Below are 22,610 nucleotides of genomic sequence, written 5' to 3' on the forward strand. Positions count from 1 at the left end.
ACTACCTCGCCTGGTATACAGGAGGTGGTGGGATTGACCCCAACCCTGACACCTGCTGTATATTCGGAGTTTGCGTGTTCTCCCCGTGGTCGAGTGGATTTTTCTCCAGGTCTTCCAGTTTTTCCCTCCACATTTAGAATCAACATCACGCGTTTCGAGTATTCGGCTGCTATACTTTCCACATGATAAGCCACTTCATTGAGCTTTCGTTTGTGGCCCAGGTAGCTTCTGAAAAAGAGCGATGTAGCTCGGTGGACTTTAGCTGATAAATAAAAATACACTATGAGACATCTCCTTTACCAGTGGCAAAATATAGTAATAGGTTTTTACCCTTTCAACTGGTACAAAAACTGACCTTTATACAAGGCATCATGTTTGCAATAACCACAACACAAGCAGTCAAAATGCAAACAAAAAGAAACAACTCTGATAATGATAATGATATGTACTGTCCTTGAAGTTGATTGGTCCACACCCGAGACAGCTTTTCTTAGAGCCTAGTCTCCATTGGTGTTGGACCAGATGACGCCAAAACGCGTACAACTCAAAAACAGTGCACTATCAGAGTATTGAGAGCTCAGGGTAAGCATTTACACTATGAGACATCTCCTTTACCAGTGGCAAAATATAGTAATAGGTTTTTACCCTTTCAACTGGTACAAAAACTGACCTTTATACAAGGCATCATGTTTGCAAGAGCCACAACACAAGCAGTCAAAATGCAAACAAAAAGAAACAACTCTGATGATGATAATGATATGTACTGTCCTTGAAGTTGATTGGTCCACACCCGAGACAGCTTTTCTTAGAGCCTAGTCTCCATTGGTGTTGGACCAGATGACGCCAAAAGGCGTACAACTCAAAAACAGTGCACTATCAGAGTATTGAGAGCTCAGGGTAAGCATTTACACTATGAGACATCTCCTTTACCAGTGACAAAATATAGTAATAGGTTTTCACCCTTTCAACTGGTACAAAAACTGACCTTTATACAAGGCATCATGTTTGCAATAACCACAACACAAGCAGTCAAAATGCGAACAATAAGAAACAACTCTGATGATGATAATGATATGCACTGTCCTTGAAGTTGATTGGCGTACGCCAAAAGGCTTTTGGCGTCATCTGGTCCAACACCATGTGAGACTAGGCTCTAAAAAAAGCTGTCTCGGGTACGGGTAGGGTACGGGTACGGCCGGGTACGGGTACCCGTTTGCGACCCTGGTGCGGCCGGGTATGGGTACGGGTAAGGAATCAAAACCCGTTTGCGACCTCTGGTCAGTCCCCTCCTCGCCACTCTGTCATCGCTATCGTCACGGTTTTCCTCCTCTATCCCCCGTGAACGTCGCTCTTTCGGCTGCGCACACAACGCTGAGGCATGCCACGGGCAGCAACCTGTTTGTGTCCGGCTTCCCGAGCTTCAGGGGGTGCCTCTTAATTGTTTAATCTCCGCTCTGACAGCTGCAATGCGTATTCCGGGAGCCAGGAATGAGCTGTCGGTTGAACGTGTCTAAATGCACCGATTGCCCCAGGGAGCCAAAGGGGACAGTTGTGGAATCTGCTGGCTGTTTGGAGACGTTAACATTTTCTGTATTTTTCGTGTCTACCGCGGACTGGGTTCGCCCCGGTGACCGCCGTTGTCCGTGTCGACGCTGCCCCGAGTGGAGGTGAGGGTCAGCGGCACAGCGGTCCCCAGTTCAATTTCAGAATCGGAATCTTTTATTTTGTCCGCGGGAGGAATCCGATGGGCTTATGAAGTTTTTTTTTTTTTCCACCACCACAGATGTCCGGTCTGGGCGTCTCGGCAAAGTTTGAACGGCAAATGATGCCGAAAGCAAAATGGTGACAAAGGTTAAGCGAGTCACTGAATATGAATACGTCATAAATGCACAACGAACATAAGTCCAGTGTATCAAGGTTTTTGGGGGGACGGCAGCAAAAAAAACCCAACAGAAAAACAGTCGCAGACCACGGCAATCTCCCGGCAGTTGTGAAGCGCTCTCAAACCCTTCCCGCCTCGATCGGCAGGTCTCCCTGGGGGGGGGGGGTGACGAGTTAAGAGAGTGTGTGTCAGAGGTCGCAACCGGGTACCCGATACCCGTACCCTACCCGATACCCGGCTACCCGTACCCGGCCGGGTACGGGTAGCCATTTGCGACCCTGGTGCGGTCGGGTACGGGTAAGGAATTAAAACCCGTTTGCGACCTCTGGTGTGTGTGCCACCGCTCCCCAACCCCCCCTGCCCCCCCCCCACGTCTGACCGACGTGGGAGTGTGGGGCCAATTGACCCTCAGCAGTGAATATTTTTTTTGTATCTCTCCGTCTCGAATGCAGAGGGGAGGGCCATTTCGGTGGCGCGAGAAACACGTGGCAGGGCCACACTTGTTTTGGTTTATCTTCTTGGTTCTTTCGGTAAAGTCACGTAGAAGGAAAATAAAAAAATAAAATAAAAATAAAACATAATAAAATAATTCTCACGACGTTTCGGCCACAACGCAAGCAGCCGTCCTCAGGTGAAGAACAGGTCTGTCGGGGAGACAGCGTCTGAATGACCTGGTCTTCACCTGAGGACGGCTGCTTGCGTTGTGGCCGAAACGTCGTGAAACGTCGTGAGAATTTTTTATTTTATTACGTTTTATTTTTATTATTTTATTATTTCCCTTCTACGTGACTTTACCGAAAGAACCAAGAAGATGAATCCCTGCAGTCACGGAAGAAGCTTTACATCGAAATTGTTTTGGTTTGTTTCACCTTTGCAATAAGCCAGGGCTCGTAGCGCGCGTCAGCGGTTCACTTATTATCGGAGCGGCCGGCATTAAGTGTTCGCGGTACAGTGCTGGGCCTTGGGGGTGGGGGGGGCAGCGTGTGTGTGTGTGTGAGCGGTAGTGTAGCGGTCAGCGCCAGAGGTCGCAAACGGGTTTTAATTCCTTACCCGTACCCGGCCGCACCAGGGTCGCAAATGGGTACCCGTTCCCTACCTGTACCCGTTACCTACCCGAAATGAGTGACAAACGGTTACTCACCAGTGACTCACGGCCTACCCGTACCCGGCCGCACCAGGGTCGCAAACGGGTACCTGTACCTGGCCGGGTACGGCTAGCCGGGTACCGGGTAGGGTACGGGTATCGGGTACCCGGTTGCGACCTCTGGTCAGTGCGCAGCACTACGTACCCAGCGACCCAGGTTCGATTCCCGCTCACGGCCAACACCAGCGACGAATATCTGAACCAGTCCTGGGCCTCTCCTAGGTCGACTCGGCCTCAAATGAGTACCTGGCGCGGTGTGTGAATATTGCCACTGGGAAGACAAAGGCGGCCGGGCGTGGTGCTGGCCACCCGCCCGCTCGTGTGCCGTTCCTGACTTCGTAGGTGCTCGCTAACAGCACTTGCCCCAACAGTCTGTTAAGGCTGCACGGGGGATCTGTATCTTTGTGCCTGTGTGTGTGTGTGTGATGTCTACAGGGGGCTCTGATACAATAAATAACCGGGGCATTAGTAAACAGGAAGCGGTGGCGGCGGTGTTATTTGACCGGTGGCATGCCTTGGGAATATTTCCATTCGTCTAATTTTAGTGGCTCTGCGCCTCTCCAGGAATGTAAACGCCGCACCTCTTAATGGGGCAGTGACGACGCGACGCTTGAAGGGCCGCTGACAAACGAGGCCGCCACGGGCTTGCCGATGCGGCCGGTTCTGACCGTGGTGGGAGCTCGTCCAAACATTTTGCCTGTTCTGCTGTCACGGTGGTGATGGGGGCAGCTGGCGGTGGGGGGGGAGGGTGACACGGTGAGCCAGGCGGTCGCGCGTTCGCCATCCGTTGCAGAGGTTCGCGGTTCGGATCCGGTGGGCCCGGCACGGTTATTACCGCGGTGTGGTAGCAGTAAGTTTGAACAAACACATTCCTGCGGAGGGAGCTGGTAGGAACGTTGGGTTGCTCGGTCAATGGCCAGGGTCAACGGCGGCGTGAGTAGGATAAACGTTGAGTTTTATAAGGGCACCACGGGGTGACCAGCCCCTCCCCTCCCCACCCAGCCCCACCCCTCCCACCCCCCACCCAGCCCCTCCCCAGCCCCTCCCCACCCTCCCCACCCAGCCCCTCCCCACCCTCTCCTCTCCACCCAGCCCCTCCCTCCCCACCCAGCCCCTCCCCATCCTCCCCACCCAGCCCCTCCCCACCCTCCCCTCTCCACTCAGCCCCACCTCTCCCATTTTTGGATGCACGACGGACGGACACAATAATCCCCTGTGGGCTGGTGTAACCAGGAGGTTCCTACCAGTATAATAACCTCATTTGTGAAGTGCCTTTCATGTTGAAGTCTCCAAGCGCTATACGTAAAAATAAGACTACACTCACGAGTATAGATACAATCTAAGCGAAATAGAAAGCTGACAATAATGTTAATGACGACTCAATATTTCAATGAAATGTGTCACTATGATGAAAGCGAATGTAATAATTGCAGAGTAATACAATCGGACAACAGAATTGTTTTTAAAAATCTTAAATAACAGGAAAAAGCCTGCTAGTACAAATAGGCGAGTTTCTAAGTGAGTTTATGGGTGAATTTTAAGACGGCGATTTAAAAAAGTGACGCAAACTCGGAATCCATAATGGACCGAGGAAAAGGGATTCCACAATCACGGAGCCTGACCCTAGACGGCTCCGTCTCCCATCAAACAGCAAGAACACCACCCAGAGTGTTGCCTTTGGAGCGACGAGGAGGCCAGAATCAGCCGATCTACGTTGTTTTCACTGCGGTTCTGTACAAAAGTGGAGCTGATCAGTGGCGAGATATTTAAAAACCAAGCCCATTCAAGGCCTTATTATGTGCGTGAGAAACAGAATCTCGATTCTGCACTTTACAGGGGAGCGAGTTGCAGGGACTCAAGAATAGGAGAAGTCATGTGGTTACACGATTTAGATCTGGTTAGAACTCGGGCAGCTGAGTTTTCTATTATATTTTTGTAATCTATTTAAAAACACTACTAGAAACGCCAGCAAGCAAGGCGTTTACAGTAATCCAACCGGTATTAAATAAAGGCATGCATCCAGCCTCTCGGCATCAGACAGCGTGGGGTGACTGAGTCGAGCTACGGTGATGCGTAAATTAAACACAAACTAGATTTTGGTTAATGTCACATACGTGAGATTCAAATGTCAAACCGGGGTCTAGGATGACACCAAAGTTGCTGACCTCGGAGGAAGACCGAATTACAGTTCCCGGCTATGTAAATTGGATGGTTTGAGTACGGACTCAAACCATCCAATTTACGCGCTTGATGTGTGGAGGGCCCAACAATATAATCGCTGCCTTATCACAATTGAAGAAAGTTTAGGTGCAGACACGAGTTGACCTCGGCAAGGCAACGTGATAGTACGGAAACTGCTACCTTGGTAACAGTCAAGAGTCTTAAGATAATTCTAGATTTGAAGCTTTCGTGACTGCAAGGATTCATAACTCTTAGGTTTTTCATTTACTTGATACAGCGAGCGTGCTGTGACCGTTCCACCTGAAGACGGAAGCTTGTGTTGCCTCCGAAACGTCGTGATTTTCATTTTACTTTTATGAATTTAAATTTTCTTGGTTCTTTCGGTAAAGTCACCTGAAGACGGCTGCTTGCGTTGTGGCCGAAACATCGTGAGAATGATTTTATTATGTTTTATTTTTATTATTTTATTATTTTCCTTCTACGTGACTTTACGGAAAGAACCAAGAAGATGAAACCCTGCAGTCACGAAAACTTAAAATCGAAATTTTATTTTAATTTATTTTTGTATTTTTTACCTACGTGACTTTACCGAAAAAACCTAAGAGTATAGTCTTTAGATAAATCTGTGCGTCACCGGGATCAAAGTGGAAATCTAAGCCCGCGACGACGAAATATTTGTCCAGGCGGTGGTTGTACGTACATGCTGAACGACAGAGGGCCCAACAGTGAGGCCGGAGGAAGCCCTGAGGACACTAAACCGTGAGCAGAGATGAACAGCCGCCGATCGAGACAGCCAATTTAGCAAGGGTTGTCACGTGAACACAACGCGACAATTCTTTACTAGTTCAGCGCGCAGGTGTGTTGGGAGTGTGAACCCACAATTGTCAATTTTGTTTGGGGGGTCACTCTGCAACACACCGAATTTGGCACGTATTGCTTACGGGATAAACCCTCGCTAGATTGGCTCTGCCAGGCGGTGGCCACTTTAACGACGACATTTATATTTACGCGATTTAACCCCCAAAAAAATAAAATCCCTCTCCCGTGGATCGGGTAGCGTTGTCAGTAATAAAGCAACGACGTGTTTCGCAAAACGACGTAAAAAAAAGGTGGTGGGGGTGGTGGGTGGAGGCCAATGTGCACCGCTAGGTGTCACGTGGAATCAGATTTGGAAGATGAGAAAGATTTACACGGCAGCTCACTCGGTTGAAATTACAAAGCGCACAGCAGCGTATCGCCACCTTCCGCCCGTGAAACGTGCAACAGCTTCCTTCGATTTGAGTTTTAGTTTTTATAGTTTGAGACATGTTGATGATTATGAGATGGTGGTGCTGGAGACGTTGGTGGTGATGATTATGATGACGAATTGATGAGGCGGTGGTGTTTGTGAGATGTTGATGATGAGACGGTGTTGCTTAGTGGATGGCACCTTACAAATAAATCTAGATTATTATTATAATTTGGCGTTAATTAAATTACAACGTGCATTGCAACATTATCTCACCCCCTTCCGTGTAACACTGGAGACTCTTGTCCACTCTGTGAAACACCTCCCTTCGTTTTTCAGTTTGTTTTCGACATGTTGATGATTATGATATTGTGGTGCTGGAGATAACAATGATGAAATCATGAGGCGGTGGTGTTGGTGAGATGTTGATGATGAGACCGTGATGCTTTAGTGTTGATGCTGTGTGTGTGTATGTACGTTGAACTTCTTTCGCACCGTGCGTAGCCAACATCGCTCATCGGAGGTGCAAAATATTCGTGATAGCCTCATGCGATGACTAAATGTACTCGTGTATTACTTGTTAAAATTGGTTGGTGAGAGAGGAGTTGGGTGGTGGTTAAAATGTGTTGTTCCTGTGCTGCTACTAAGTACAATCGGTAATTCATCTCGGGCCGGGTCTGTTTTGGGGTCAAAGATTCGGGGAAAATTACTTCCATACCCGGCAAACCACATCCAGTTTGCCTCTCGTCGATATGCCGCCGGCTTTGACTGGTCCCCACCGACTTTGTGTACATACACTCATACTGGTAGGAACCGCCAGGTTACACCAGCCCACAGGGGATTATTGTGTTCGTCGTGCAGGGAGGGGCTGGGTGGGGAGGGGAGGGTGGGGCTGGGTGGGGAGGGTGGGGAGGGGCAGGGTGGGGAGGGTGGGGAGGGGCTGGGTGGGGAGGGTGGGGAGGGGCTGGGTGGGGAGGGTGGGGAGGGGCTGGGTGGGGAGGGTGGGGAGGGGCTGGGTGGGGAGGGTGGGGAGGGGCTGGGTGGGGAGGGTGGGGAGGGGCAGGGTGGGGAGGGTGGGGAGGGGCTGGGTGGGGAGGGTGGGGAGGGGCTGGGTGGGGGGTCGGAGGGTTGGGGCTGGGTGGGGGGTGGGAGGGGTGGGCTGGGTTGGGAGGGGCTGGTCACCCCGTGGTGCCCTTATAAAACTCAACGTTTAACCTACTCACGCCGGCTTGTGCCCGCCCTCACAGTCGGGCATATTTGCGGAATACACCACGCCGCCGTTGACACTGCAGGCCATTGACCGAGCAACCCAACGTTCCTACCAGCTCCCTCCGCAGGACAATGTGTTTCTTTATTGGCTGAAAACATTTTGATTAATAGGGGACTGCAGAGCTCGGGCAATTGTATGCCACGCTGCTGCCTGCCAGCTTCGTCAGCGGTTCCTGTGCGAGCGTGAGATGTGGTTTGCGCGAACGACCACACTACACACATTCAACGAACGAAAACATTGTTGCACTATTAATCACTAGCTTGACTTACCCGGCTTCGCCCGAGACTTGGATTCTTGTCTTGGATTAACACGCGGCCTACGCGGAGGGTGGGGGGGGGGATGCGTGACGTCAGCAGGCACACTGCGTGACGCGGCCGCATGCGGGTGACATCACAGATGTGACGTCACCGCTCACTTGCCGTGCAAAATATATCCATTATTGCGCCCCCCCCCCCCCCAAATATAAAAGTCTATTTTTATACTTTTTACATGGTGTACAGTCTGGAAGCTACCCACATGGCAATTTTTAAGTTTGTTGCATGTCGGGAAGTATCCTAAACATTTCGAACAGATACACGTATTCACAAATTTCCCTTTTATTAATATAGATAGTAATTGTGTGACGTTTATCGTGGCAATTTCCGCGTCTATTCGCGCCCTGCCATCGGCAATGCTGCTGCGTTTAGTGCGGGGAGCGCGGGAGTGTCGCGTTTGGGGCGCTGCGCTACGAACCCGGCGACACGAGTTCCATCGCCGCTCATGGCCACCAACCAGAGGTTGCAAACAGGTTTTGATTCCTTACCCTAACCCGTACCCGGCCGCACCAGGGTCGCAAACGGGTACCCATACCCGGCCGGGTACGGGTAGCCGGGTATTGGGTAGGGTACGGGTATCGGGTACCCGGTTGCGACCTCTGTCACCAACACCTGTCACGATTATCTGAACTGGTCCCGGGCCTCGCCTAGGTCGACTCGGCCTCAACTGAGTACATAGTACGACGTGTATAAGCATTGCCACCTAAGGAGACGATGGTGGCGGAGCGTGGTGCTGGCCACGCACCCCCTCGTGTGCCGTGCCGGCCTTCACAGGTGCTGCTACTCGCTAACGGCACTTGCCCCAACAGTCTGTTGAGGCTATACTGGAGGGATCTTTGTCTTTGTTGAGTGAAGTGTGAGGCATGCGGAGAGGGAGGGGTGAGCCCGGCTCTCGTTGCCGAGTTAATGGAGAGAGAATCTCCCTCCCGGTGGCTCGCCGAAACCAAAAATAAACTCTGCTGCCCTCTTGGGTCTGTGCGTCCACACCGCTTCAGACCAGTCCCCCTCCCAATGTTATTGCTTATCGAATGCATGTGTGCGTGTGTGTGTGCGTGTGTGTGTGCGCGTGTGTGCGTGAGTGTGTGTGCGTGGTGGAACAGCGGTTAGCGCGCTGCGCTATGAACCCGGCGACCCAAGTTCGATTCCCGCTCACGGCGAAAACCAGTGACGATTATCTGAACCCCTCCTGGGCCTCCCCTAGGTCGACTCAGCCTCAAATGACTACCCGGCGCGATGTGTAAACATCGCCACTTAGGAGACAAGGGCGGTCGGGCGTGGTGCTGGCCACCCACCCCCTCGTGTACCATGCTGGCCTTCATAGGTGCTTGCAAACAGCCCCTACATTCTGTTAAGGCTATATGGGGGATCTTTGTGTGTGCGCGCGCGCGCGTGTGCACGTGTGTGTGTGTGTGTGCGCGCGTGTGTGTGCACCAGAGGTCGCAACCGGGTACCCGATACCCGTACCCTACCCGATACCCGGCTACCCGTACCCGGCCGGGTAAGGGTACGGGTACCCGTTTGCGACCCTGGTGTGGCCGGGTACGGGTACCCGTTTGCGACCTCTGGTGTGCACGTGTGTGCGTGCGTGTGTGTGTGCACGTGTGGTAGTGTTGCGGTTAGCGCCGCTTGTGCTCCGAACCCGGAGACCCGAGTTCGATTCCCGCTCACGGCCAACACCGGTGACGATTATCTGAAGCAGGTTCTGGGCCTCCGCTAGGTCGACTCAGCCTCAAAATGAGTACCTAGTGCGATGTATAAACAACAAAGGCGGCCGGGCGTGGTGTTGGCCACCCACCCATTAGTGTGCTGTGCCGGCCTTCATAGGTGCGACGTGATTCACCGCGAATTTCTAAAGACATCGCGAATTTTGCTTGTTCGGTATCGCACGCAGCAGCAGCAACAGCAGCAACATCGCCTCGTGAAACTCCTGCGGATATCGTCGCTTTTTAGAACGATCGCGCCAATAACAATGCACTCAATTATTATTAGGACGACGGTACATCATGGAAACAACTATTCGAAAATTTTTACACTGCAAATGACTCCACTGGGATTTTATATATTTACGCAGCAGCAGCAGAGGCAGCCATCATTCCCCCCCCCCCCGCAACCTGCGAAAACTCCGCAGAATGCGTCCGTGCGAAACACAGCGGCGCATTCCTTCGTGGCGGCCTTGCGCTATATAAGCACGATAGCGGCAGTACGGCGCGTACTCGCGATGTGACGTCGACCTGGAGTTGTTGTTTTTTTTTGTAACTTGGCGAGTGGCGGCCGCAGCAGCAGCAGCAACAGCGCACGCGCGTTTTGCCTGCAAGCGGCGCGGGTCTCTCCTCGGCAGGGGGCCGTGTCACGTGGCCTAGCCGCTCGTCGCAGATGTACACGGTTCGAATCCAGTGCCCGCCCCGGTTAATGCTGTGGTGGCCCGCGCATCAACGACGGCAAGAGGCAACGCCACGCGCCGCCTGCTTTGCTCGCGGTGGATATTAACGACCCCCGTGACGTCGTTTCGCAAGAGCAGGCCGTCGCGTGCCGGAGTCGCGGGGCAAATTTGGCGAAATTCGAAAAACGCGTCGCAAGTTATACTTACTTCTAGATTTGAAGCTTTCGTGACTGCAAGGATTCATATTCTTAGGTTTTTTCGGTAAAGTCACGTAGGTAAAAAATTAAAATTAATTAAAAAAAAAGGGCCTACCTTGGCTCCTCCCACCCTCAACCAGTATATATACAAATACTGTGTTCTTGGAATTTCTCTCACTTGATACAGCTATCGTGCTGTGACGGTTCCACCTGAAGACGGAAGCTTGTGTTGCCTCCGAAACGTCGTGATTTTTTATTTTATTTTAATTTTACTTTTATTAATTTTAATTTTTTACCTACGTGACTTTACCGAAAAAACCTAAGAATATAGTTATACTTACATTGCTGAAATCATCGCCCCCTCCCACTCCCCCCCCCTATTGGCAGACCGATACCTCACGCCACTCTTGCAAATGAGACTGTCCTGGTCTCTTGAGTTTCTCTCTTCGAGTTCTCGCCTGGTGAATCAAAACGCTGCGGTGGTGAGATGTTAACTACCTCGCCTGGTGTACAGGAGGTCGTGGGTTCGATCCCGACCCTGACGCCTGCTGCTGTATATTTGGAGTTTGCGTGTCTCTCTCTCATCATCATCATCACGGTGGCTAGGAGATGTTAACTACCTCGCCTGGTGTGCAGGAGGTCGTGGGTTCGATCCCGACCCTGACGCCTGCTGCTGTACATTTGGAGTTTGCGTGTCTCTCTCTCATCATCATCATCACGGTGGCTAGGAGATGTTAACTACCTCGCCTGGTGTACAGGAGGTCGTGGGTTCGATCCCGACCCTGACGCCTGCTGCTGTGTATTTGGAGTTTGCGTGTCTCTCTCTCTCCCCGTGGTCGCGTGGATTTTTCTCCGGGTCCTCTGGTTTTTACCTCCACGTTTAGAATCAATAACATCACGCGTTTAGAGTATTTGGCTGCTTATGAATTTCCCCTTGATGATGACGAAGCCACTTCGTTGAGCCGATCATTTGTGATGGCAAAGTCGCTTTTGAAACAGAACTACACACAGCTCAGCAGTTCTTACCTGGTAAAGCAAAAATAGTTTCACGTAGGCTTTCGCGACCAATATTATTCATAATATAGGTTTTTGGGTTTAGATCGCGTTATTTATAAATGTGTCGTAACCCTTCACCACCCGACACGGCCAATCAGCAAAAAATGTGTCACGTTTTTCCATTCTTGCCCGATGAAGCTGATTGTAATTACCAGCGAAACGTCGTGCTACTCAAATTTTAAAATGTTGTTGATTCTCTCTTCAACACACACCGGTGGGCTAAAGAAGTGAGTCATTTTGTCCTTTGAAAAACGTGACACTTTTTTTGCTGATTGGCCGTTTCGGCTGGTGGAGGGTTACGACACATTTATAAATAACGCGATCTGACCCAAAAACTTATATAATGAAAAATAGCTTCGTTTTAGTATTGGTCTCTGTGGGTTGCTGTGGCTCTCTGTGGGTCTTTGTGAGTGTGGGTCTCTGTGGGTCTCTATGAGTATCTGCGAGTCTGTAGAATCATGCATTTCGAGCATTAAAATTGCTTATAAATGTCCTCCTTGATGATACCAGCTACTTTGCTGCACCATCATTCGTGCTTGCCGGTCGCTTCTGAAAAAAAGACCTGCTTCGTAGCTCAGTGGGGCCTTGACCCTTGACCTGTTCAAATAAAAACACAAACTAAAACTCTCACCCTTGCTGCCACGATCCTGTCCCCCAGGAGGCCGTGCCCGGTGCGCTTCACGCCGTGATCGTCTTCGTGGAACGGGAACCCGGATTTCGCGTGGAGGAAGCTCTCAACGTGCACGTCAGTAACCTCCCTCCCCGCTCTCACCCCGTAGCGCTAGGGTCGCCGGTGGCCAGCGCACCGCTATACACCCCGTGCCTGGCAGAGAATTGGAGTGTTTATTTGTACTGGAAGAATCTGATGAGCTATAATGCTCTTTTTAAATCCTTTATATTAAGTTTGCTTGCTTGCTTGCTTGCGCACTTACGACCGTGCAAATCTTTCGGTCGTTTTTTAACCCACTTCCCGTGATCCAATCGAGCTGACATTTTGCACACAGACTCGTTGTGCGTGACAATTAATGTTCGTGGAAAAAAAAATTCCCAAAATTTTACACTTTTTAGGACAAAAATATTATATTTAATTACCAATTGTTTAATGGTGGCAGGCAATCATCTGACCCATAGGTGGCAGCCATCTCAAGCCAGAGGACGAGAGGACTCTAGCCGCCACGCATATAAAGGATTTATAGTGAAAAACTTTGTTTTTACGGGTTATACTTGTTCCATTGATGTCCAGTTGACAGAGAGGTTTGTTTCCCAACCTGGCTGCCTTTGTGTGAAGTTCTCTCCGAATGTTTTTCTCCGGGTTTTACGGTTCCGTCCCATAGCTAAAACTAAAAACCCATATAGCGTAACTGCTATTGGCCTTAAAAAAATAATCCCATTATAGTAGTAGTAGTAGTAGGTTTTTACCCTTTCAACTGGTACAAAACTGACACCTTTATACAAGGCATCATGTTTGCAATAACCGCAACACAAGCAGTCAAAATGCAAACAAAAAGAAACAATTCTGATGTTGGTAATGATATGCACCGTCCTTGCAGTTGATTGGTCCACACCCGAGACAGCTTTCCTTAGAGCCTAGTCTCCATTGGTGTTGGACCAGATGACGCCAAAAGGCGTACAACTCAAAGACAGCGCTCTATCAGAGTATTGAGAGCTCGGGGTAAGCATTTACACTTTGAGACCTCCCATTATACTCGTGCCACGCAGAGAATCAGAATCAGAATGTCTATTTGTACAGGAGGAATGCATTGAGCGAAATAAGGCTCTTATCATGGGACCTTATTTGCCAGCATCAAAGTCTGAAAAATAAGAATGGGTACTCTTTGGTTCTTTCGGTAAAGTAACGTAGAAAAATAAAATAAAAAATATATTATCACGACGTTTTTTCTCTTTTATTTAATTTAATTTTTCTACCTACGTGACTTTACCGAAAGAACCAAAGAGTATGGATTCCTGCAGTCACGAAAGCCTCAAATCAATAACAAATAAAGGGTTTACCCTTTCTGGCAATAAAACAGGTGCTTGTTGAAATGTTCGAACACCAAAGAAAAACCTTTCGCAAGGCACCAAGTACTGCATTAACCACACGTAATTGTGGTAAACACTCAAACAAAGATGCTCCGATAATTACATAAGCATCGTCTATGAAACTGATGAAAGAGCTGCTCATCCCGTGCTATAAATGCTCTGATACCCGCATCGTCTTAGTGCTGTTCGCCATTTGGCGTTCTCTGGTCTGACGCTGGTTAGACTGGGCCATAAAGAAGGCCCCAGAGACAGGCTAGGGTGCACCTAGCCTGGCACACGCGCCGGTTGTGTGACGGCCGTATGATTGCTGTCGTGTTCCTGTCCGTGGCGGGCGATGCTTGCAGTACGAGGTGGTGACTTCGTTGCGGTCGCTGCACAAGCACGTGGAGAGCGGACAGCTTCCCCGCGAGCTCGCGGGATCCTTCCCGTACAGCCACTCGGACTGGCTGCGCTTTCGCAGGGTGAGGGCTGCTCTCTCTCTCTCTCTCACCGCACAGGTCTATGTTTCTTCTCTCTCCCCGTACTTCTCTCTTCTCTGTCAGCTCTCTCCCCGTACGGCAGAGGTCGCAAACGGGTTTTGATTCCTTACCCGTACCCGGCCGCACAAGGGTCGCAAACGGGTACCTGTACCCGTACCCAGCCGGGTACGGGTAGCCGGGTATCGGGTAGGGTACGGGTATCGGGTAGGGTACGGGTATCAGGTAGGGTACGGGTATTGGGTATGGGTAGCCGGGTATCAGGTAGGGTAGCCGGGTATCGGGTAGGGTACGGGTATCAGGTAGGGTACGGGTATCAGGTAGGGTACGGGTATCAGGTAGGGTACGGGTATCAGGTAGGGTACGGGTATCAGGTAGGGTATCAGGTAGGGTACGGGTATCAGGTAGGGTACGGGTATCAGGTAGGGTATGGGTATCAGGTACGGGTATCAGGTAGGGTACGGGTATCGGGTACCCGGTTGCGACCTCTGCCGTACGGCTCTCTTCTCTTTCCGCGTACGGCTTTTTCTCTCTCTCATCGCCCCCCCCCCCCTCCCCCCCGTACATGCGTTTGGATTATTTGGCCGCTGTACATTTCCACGCGATGATAATCCACTTGGTTGAGCCGTCATTTTTGAAAAGGAGCCACATCGCTCAGTGGGCCTTACCTGGTAAAATGAAAAAGAGTTTTTAGTTGATCATCGTGCCTTGGTCCTCCCACGCGGATCCAGACCCGCACGACTTCGAGGCCTGCGGACGGCCTTGCTTAGTTTCATTGTAAAGGTTTTATGGTTTAGATCGCGTAAATGTAAATGTGTCGTGAACCCATCACCACCCGACGCAGCCAAATTAGTAAGGTTTGTCACGTAAACGGAACGTGCCATTTGTGTGGTGGAGAGTAAAACCACGACATTTACAGTGGGTTTACTCTCCAACACACCGGTGTGCTGGAAAAGCATTTCTCGAGAAGTGAGTTTGTCAATCTAGACGATGATGTGAAAGTGCGTAGCTCCAGTGGCTTCTTAATATCGTAAGGAAGAGCGTTCCAGACGGCTGCAGAAGCTCATCTGAAGCGGTGACCGTCTTTGTAAACATGACCGGCAAAATACTCGATAGCGATAACACGCAGCAGCTGCAGCTGCAGCAACATTGCATCTTCCTGAATAAGAGTCTTGAGATTTGGATAAACAAGCGGAGCAACAACAACAAAAACCACGATCGTAATGAAGGATGCATTAACCCCGCTTTTGGGGGGGGGGGTGCGGTGGGGCGTGCGATGTGTTTCCTCGCAGAGGCTGGAACCGTTCGTGCGCGACTGTGAAGAGGCGGCGCAGTTCCTGCACAGCTCCGTGGAGGCGCTCCGCTCCGCTCCAGCGCCACAGTCCGAGGAGGTTTGCACGCCTGACGCCCGCTCGCTCGCTCACCCCACTCGCTCGCTCGCTCGCCCCACTCGCTCGCTCGCTCGCCCCACTCGCTCGCCCCACTCGCTCGCCCCACTCGCTCGCTCGCCCCACTCGCTCACCCCACTCACTCGCTCGCCCCACTCGCTCGCCCCACTCGCTCACCCCACTCGCTCGCCCCACTCGCTCGCCCCACTCGCTCGCCCCACTCGCTCGCCCCACTCGCTCGCCCCACTCGCTCGCCCCACTCGCTCGCCCCACTCGCTCGCCCCACTCGCTCGCCGTGAACATTTTATCGGTTCGTATTTTCGTGATTCGGTAACGAACGCCGACGGGGAAAAAGTTCCGGCGTAAAAAAAAAATCGGCCTCGCGAGCCGCAGTGCCACCACCCACCACCCACCACCCCCCCCCCACCACCACCACCACCCACCACCACCACCACCACCCACCACCTCTCGCCGGGTCTTCCCCACTCTCCTCCCGGCGTGCGGCGCAGGAGGCGGCGGCCGAGCGGGAGAGGCAGGGCCGCATGATGCGCGCGGCGCTGCAGGACGCTCGCCTCGTGGGCCTGCAGCTGGAGGGTGGTGCCACGCTGGCGCGTCTACGCAAGGAGAGCGCCGGCACCACCGCCTCGCCCGACTGCAGGTGGGGAGGGGGGGGCTCTGCCTGGCGCTCCGCTGTGTTGTGTGTTGCCTGCACTCACTGTGTTACCTGCTGCCCGTTGTGTTAGAACCAGGGGCTGGGTCTGCCTGCACTCACAGTGTTAGAACCAGGGGCTGGGTCTGCCTGCACTCACAGTGTTAGAACCAGGGGCTGGGTCTGCCTGCACTCACAGTGTTAGAACCAGGGGCTGGGTCTGCCTGCACTCACAGTGTTAGAACCAGGGGCTGGGTCTGCCTGCACTCGCAGTGTTAGAACCAGGGACTGGGTCTGCCTGCACCCACAGTGTTAGAACCAGGGGCTGGGTCTGCCTGCACTCACTGTGTTAGAACCAGGGACTGGGTCTGCCTGCACTCACTGTGTTAGAACCAGGGGCTGGGTCTGCCTGCACTCACAGTGTTAGAACCAGGGACTGGGTCTGCCTGCACTCACAGTGTTAGAACCAGGGGCTGGGTCTGCCTGCACTCACAGTGTTAGAACCAGGGGCTGGGTCTGCCTGCACTCACAGTGTTAGAACCAGGGGCTGGGTCTGCCTGCACTCACAGTGTTAGAACCAGGGGCTGGGTCTGCCTGCACTCACAGTGTTAGAACCAGGGGCTGGGTCTGCCTGCACTCAGTGTTAGAACCAGGGGCTGGGTCTGCCTGCACTCACAGTGTTAGAACCAGGGACTGGGTCTGCCTGCACTCACTGTGTTAGAACCAGGGACTGGGTCTGCCTGCACCCACAGTGTTAGAACCAGGGGCTGGGTCTGCCTGCACTCACAGTGTTAGAACCAGGGACTGGGTCTGCCTGCACCCACAGTGTTAGAACCAGGGACTGGGTCTGCCTGCACTCACAGTGTTAGAACCAGGGACTGGGTCTGCCTGCACTCACAGTGTTAGAACCAGGGGCTGGGTCTGCCTGCACTCACAGTGTTAGAACCAGGGGCTGGGTCTGCCTGCACTCACAGTGTTAGAACCAGGGGCTGGGTCTGCCTGCACTCACAGTGTTAGAACCAGGGACTGGGTCTGCCTGCACTCACTGTGTTAGAACCAGGGACTGGGTCTGCCTGCACCCACAGTGTTAGAACCAGGGGCTGGGTCTGCCTGCACTCACAGTGTTAGAACCAGGGACTGGGTCTGCCTGCACCCACAGTGTTAGAACCAGGGACTGGGTCTGCCTGCACTCACAGTGTTAGAACCAGGGACTGGGTCTGCCTGCACCCACAGTGTTAGAACCAGGGACTGGGTCTGCCTGCACCCACAGTGTTAGAACCAGGGACTGGGTCTGCCTGCACTCACTGTGTTAGAACCAGGGACTGGGACTATCTTCACTGACTAAATCGCGCGACGCTTGGGGGGCGACGATTGGTGAGTGGATTCCAACCGAGTCATTTGCGGTGCAATTTTTCGAACGTGCCAACAATGTTGCCTGTGACACCGGTAAGCACAACTGCCTCACTCCTCTTGCGAACGATGCCAGGGGGATCGTTAACGTCCGTCGTGAAGCCGATCGCACGTGGTGTTTCCGCCGTTAACGGCACTCAACCCACCGCAGCATTAACCAGGGCGGCCTGCCGGATTCGAACCGTGAACCTCTGCAGCAGGTGGCAAACAGGGGCGCCACAGTGGCTAGGAGATGTTAACTGCCTCGCCTGGTGTGCAGGAGGTCGTGGGTTCGATCCCGACCCTGACGCCTGCTGCTGTAGATTTGGAGTTTGCGTGTCTCTCTCTCTCATCATCATCACGGTGGCTAGGAGATGTTAACTACCTCGCCTGGTGTGCAGGAGGTCGTGGGTTCGATCCCGACCCTGACGCCTGCTGCTGTAGATTTGGAGTTTGCGTGTCTCTCTCTCTCATCATCATCACGGTGGCTAGGAGATGTTAACTACCTCGCCTGGTGTACAGGAGGTCGTGGGTTCGATCCCGACCCTGACGCCTGCTGCTGTATATTTGGAGTTTGTGTGTCTTTCTCTCTCATCATCATCACGGTGGCTAGGAGATGTTAACTGCCTCGCCTGGTCTACAGGAGGTCGTGGGTTCGATCCAGACCCTGACCCCTTGCTGTATATATGCAGGGGTTAGGGCCTCTCTCTCTCTCTCTCCCAGTGGTGGTCATGTGGATTTTTGTCCGGGTCCTCTGATTTTTTTCCCATCCACGTGTTTTGAAATAACGTGCGTTCAGAGTATTCGCTAGCTGTCATAAATTTCCACGCGACGATGATGCGCCACCTTTGTGGAGCGGTCATTCGTCGCTAGTCACAGATCTCCTTCTGAAAAACAGCTGGTATCGTAGCACAGTTGGGGGCCTTACCTGGTGTGCAATGGTGACTTCGCAATCCGGCGTCCACCGGTTCCATCTCCGTGCCCTCCGTGCGCCCTGGAGTATAAACGTGAGTGCCACGGTGAGTCTATTGGTCGGCAAGTCGCTCGTTGGTGGGGTAAAGAGTAGGCCAAGTTCCTTCTAGAAAGAGCTCTACAGAACTGCCTCTGGTGGAGGAGGCCCTTCCGGCAGCAGTGGCGTGAGAGCGAGCAGTTGCAGGGGCTGCGCTTTTAGCTTCTACTGTGCAACTACTTTGGCTAGATCAGGGGTCGGCAACCTACGGCTCCGGAGCCGCATGCGGCTCTTTGCGGGCTGCTTCTTGACGATATGTACGTATGTACAGTATGTACTCAGATGCATTGCGGCTCTTGAAATGCTGAATTTTGTACCGAATTGGAAAGAAATGGCTCTTCTTGTTATTTTGGTTGCCGACCCCTGGGCTAGATGAATATTAAACGGTAGCGTTTTAACAAATTTGCACCCCTTTGTTAATCCGCTGCTGGATGCAGACGTATCCTTACCGTCTCGGGTCATTAGGGGTAGTTTGACCGTACTTCACCGTGCCGGTCGCTGTGTGTGGGTGTTGGTCTGGGTGGCGGCGGGTTGGGGGGGGGGGTTGGGGGGCTCTGCCCCGATTCAGGTCTCACTCGCCACTGATGTTCGCCGGGACTCGGAATCCAACTCGCGCCGCAGGGTCCGGGGTCGAGAGCAGCGAGCGACCCACGTCGACGCCACGACGGCGAGCGACGCGACAGGCGCGTCGTGAGGGTGGCCACGTGTGGTGGAGTACTCTAGCGTGGTGGAGTAGGGTGTGGTGGAGCACACCAGCGTGGTGGAGTAGGGTGTGGTGGAGTAGGGCGTGGTGGAGTAGGTGTGGTGGAGTAGGGCGTGGTGGAGTAGGGCGTGGTGGAGTAGGGCGTGGTGGAGTAGGGTGTGGTGGAGTAGGGTGTGGTGGAGTAGGGTGTGGTGGAGCACACCAGCGTGGTGGAGTAGGGTGTCGTGGAGTAGGGTGTGGTGGAGTAGGGCGTGGTGGAGTAGGGCATGGTGGAGTAGGGTGTCGTGGAGTAGGGCGTGGTGGAGTAGGGCGTGGTGGAGTAGGGTGTGGTGGAGTAGGGTGTGGTGGAGTAGGGTGTGGTGGAGCACACCAGCGTGGTGGAGTAGGGTGTCGTGGAGTAGGGTGTGGTGGAGTAGGGCGTGGTGGAGTAGGGCATGGTGGAGTAGGGTGTCGTGGAGTAGGGCGTGGTGGAGTAGGGCGTGGTGGAGTAGGGTGTGGTGGAGTAGGGTGTGGTGGAGTAGGGCGTGGTGGAGTAGGGCGTGGTGGAGTAGGGCGTGGTGGAGTAGGGTGTGGTGGAGTAGGTTGTGGTGGAGTAGGGTGTGGTGGAGTAGGGCGTGGTGGAGTAGGGTGTGGTGGAGTAGGGCGTGGTGGAGTAGGGTGTGGTGGAGTAGGGTGTGGTGGAGTAGGGTGTGGTGGAGTAGGTTGTGGTGGAGTAGGGCGTGGTGGAGTAGGGTGTGGTGGAGTAGGGTGTGGTGGAGTAGGGTGTGGTGGAGTAGGTTGTGGTGGAGTAGGGTGTGGTGGAGTAGGGTGTGGTGGAGTAGGTTGTGGTGGAGTAGGGCGTGGTGGAGTAGGTTGTGGTGGAGTAGGGCGTGGTGGAGTAGGGTGTGGTGGAGTAGGGTGTGGTGGAGTAGGGTGTGGTGGAGTAGGGCGTGGTGGAGTAGGGCGTGGTGGAGTAGGGCGTGGTGGAGTAGGGCGTGGTGGAGTAGGGCGTGGTGGAGTAGGGCGTGGTGGAGTAGGGTGTGGTGGAGCACACCAGCGTGGTGGAGTAGGGTGTGGTGGAGTAGGTTGAATTGGAGTAGGGTGTGGTGGAGTAGGGTGTGGTGGAGTAGGTTGTGGTGGAGTAGGGCGTGGTGGAGTAGGGTGTGGTGGAGTAGGGTGTGGTGGAGTAGGGTGTGGTGGAGTAGGTTGTGGTGGAGTAGGGCGTGGTGGAGTAGGTTGTGGTGGAGTAGGGCGTGGTGGAGTAGGGCGTGGTGGAGTAGGGTGTGGTGGAGTAGGGTGTGGTGGAGTAGGGCGTGGTGGAGTAGGGTGTGGTGGAGTAGGGTGTGGTGGAGTAGGGTGTGGTGGAGTAGGGTGTGGTGGAGTAGGGCGTGGTGGAGTAGGGCGTGGTGGAGTAGGGCGTGGTGGAGTAGGGCGTGGTGGAGTAGGGCGTGGTGGAGTAGGGCGTGGTGGAGTAGGGCGTGGTGGAGTAGGGTGTGGTGGAGCACACCAGCGTGGTGGAGTAGGGTGTGGTGGAGTAGGTTGTGGTGGAGTAGGGCGTGGTGGGGCACAACATTGTGGGTGGTAGCGTGTAGCGGGAAGGGTGCGGCGGGTGGAGCGTGCACCAACGCCACTTGGCAGGGAAGCGGGCGATGGTTTGCACAGCTGTGCCAGTGCGGGGCCGACGCCGCACACAGCACGGCCTGTTCTCACGCGAGGGCAGAACGGGGCCTGCGAGCCGCTCTCCTCCTCCTCCCCGAGTGCAACCAACGCCCACGCCGCTCCGCGAGAGCCACTTCCAGCTCCGCATTTCGCATAAGCAGAAGCAGCAGCAGCAGCGGCAGCAGCGGCAGCAGCACAAGCGCTAGCAGCGCACGCGCGCGTGTTTACGCAGGGCTCCCGGCTCGCGTACTTGCACGCACGCGGGACGAACGTACACACGCGTTAAAGCTTTCGTGACTGCAGGGATTCATCTTCTTCGTTCTTTCGGTAAGGTCACGTAGAAGGGAAATAATAATAAAGTAATAAAAATAAAATATAATAAAACATAATAAAATAATTCTCACGACGTTTCGCCCACAACGCAAGCAGCCGTCCTCAGACGCTGTCTTTCCGACAGACCTGTTCTTCACCTGAGGACGGCTGCTTGCGTTGTGGCCGAAACGTCGTGAGAATTATTTTATCATGTTTTATTTGTATTATTTTGTTATTTCCCTTCTACGTGACTTTACCGAAAGAACCAAGAAGAAGGTTACACACGCGTGTTTCGACTCGGCCTCCAACGGGTGCCTGGTGCGGCGTGTAGACATCGCCGCCGGTGGAGGCAAAGGCGACCGGGCGAGATGGCGCTCACACCGCCGCCCCCCTCGTCGTCGCTGCTCCGTGTCCGCCTTCATTAGCTGCTCGCGAAGTTGGGATTATCCCGTTCAATCATCTCCACTCTTGCGAAAACTTGGCAAGGTCCTCCTAATAAAGGGTCTTGAGACTCGGTGATGAGCGTCATGGAAACGCTCGAACACCGTGGTGTACACCGTGTGTGTAATGCAGTTGGGGGTAGCGGTGGTGCAGAGGTCAGTGCTACGCTGCGCTACGAACCCGGCGACGATTATCTGAACCGGTCCTGGGCCTCCCCTATGTTGACTCGGCCTCAAATGAGTACCTAGCGCTGGGGAGACAAAGGCGGCCGGGTATAGTGTTGGCCACCCACCCCCTCGTGTGCATTGCCGGCCTTCATAGGTGCTACTCACTAACCGCACTTGCCCCAACAGTCTGTAAAGGCTACCCGGGGGACCTTTGCCCTTGTGTAGAATGCAGCGTAGTTGGGCGCTCACCTCTCGTGCAACGGGTGTCCTCTGGGTTCTTCTTCTCGGTTCCCTGCCGCGGATTGATTTAGTCGCCCTCCAACAACGGAGGGCGGAGGAGCGACGCTCACAACAACAAGCGGAGCGCTGGGTGACTAAAGCACAGCGAGTTGCCACAGTAGGGGCCACAGGTGGTGCATCAGCCAGTCATCTCAGTCAGTCGACCCGTGGCACCTGCTGGGTTTGCGCCGTGACCTCCTGCCAGCGGGCTTTCGACACTTCACGTGGCCTCAAGGCGCACATGGTCTGGCACAAGCGTCGTGGTGACGTCACCGCCACTTAGTGGCGAATGGCGCTTGTTGTTGTTCACTCTATGTATGTATGTGTGAGTCCATTTGTGTGTGTAACTCTTATGTGTGTGAGTCGATTTGTGTGTGTAGCCACATGTGTGTCTGCCTTTTTCGCCCGTGCAACGCCGGGTACTTACCGCTAGTCAATAAATAAAAGCTAGCTGTGGTATTGGGCAA

The 22,610-nt window shown here is 53.3% G+C and overlaps 1 protein-coding gene across 1 annotated transcript in view; it reads left to right on the forward strand.

Annotated features, from left to right (window-relative positions):
* LOC144951648 (uncharacterized) overlaps positions 1-22,610 on the forward strand; it is a 106,788-nt gene that overhangs the window by 54,830 nt on the left and 29,348 nt on the right. Inside the window, exons 9-12 of the mRNA XM_078881940.1 lie at positions 12,311-12,397; positions 14,037-14,153; positions 15,461-15,559; positions 16,066-16,214. Coding sequence (XP_078738066.1) covers positions 12,311-12,397; positions 14,037-14,153; positions 15,461-15,559; positions 16,066-16,214 — 452 coding nt within the window. The remainder of the gene's footprint in view (positions 1-12,310; positions 12,398-14,036; positions 14,154-15,460; positions 15,560-16,065; positions 16,215-22,610) is intronic.

Source organism: Lampetra fluviatilis, chromosome 63 (genome assembly GCF_964198595.1).
Source record: "Lampetra fluviatilis chromosome 63, kcLamFluv1.1, whole genome shotgun sequence".
Classification (NCBI taxonomy): domain Eukaryota; kingdom Metazoa; phylum Chordata; class Hyperoartia; order Petromyzontiformes; family Petromyzontidae; genus Lampetra; species Lampetra fluviatilis.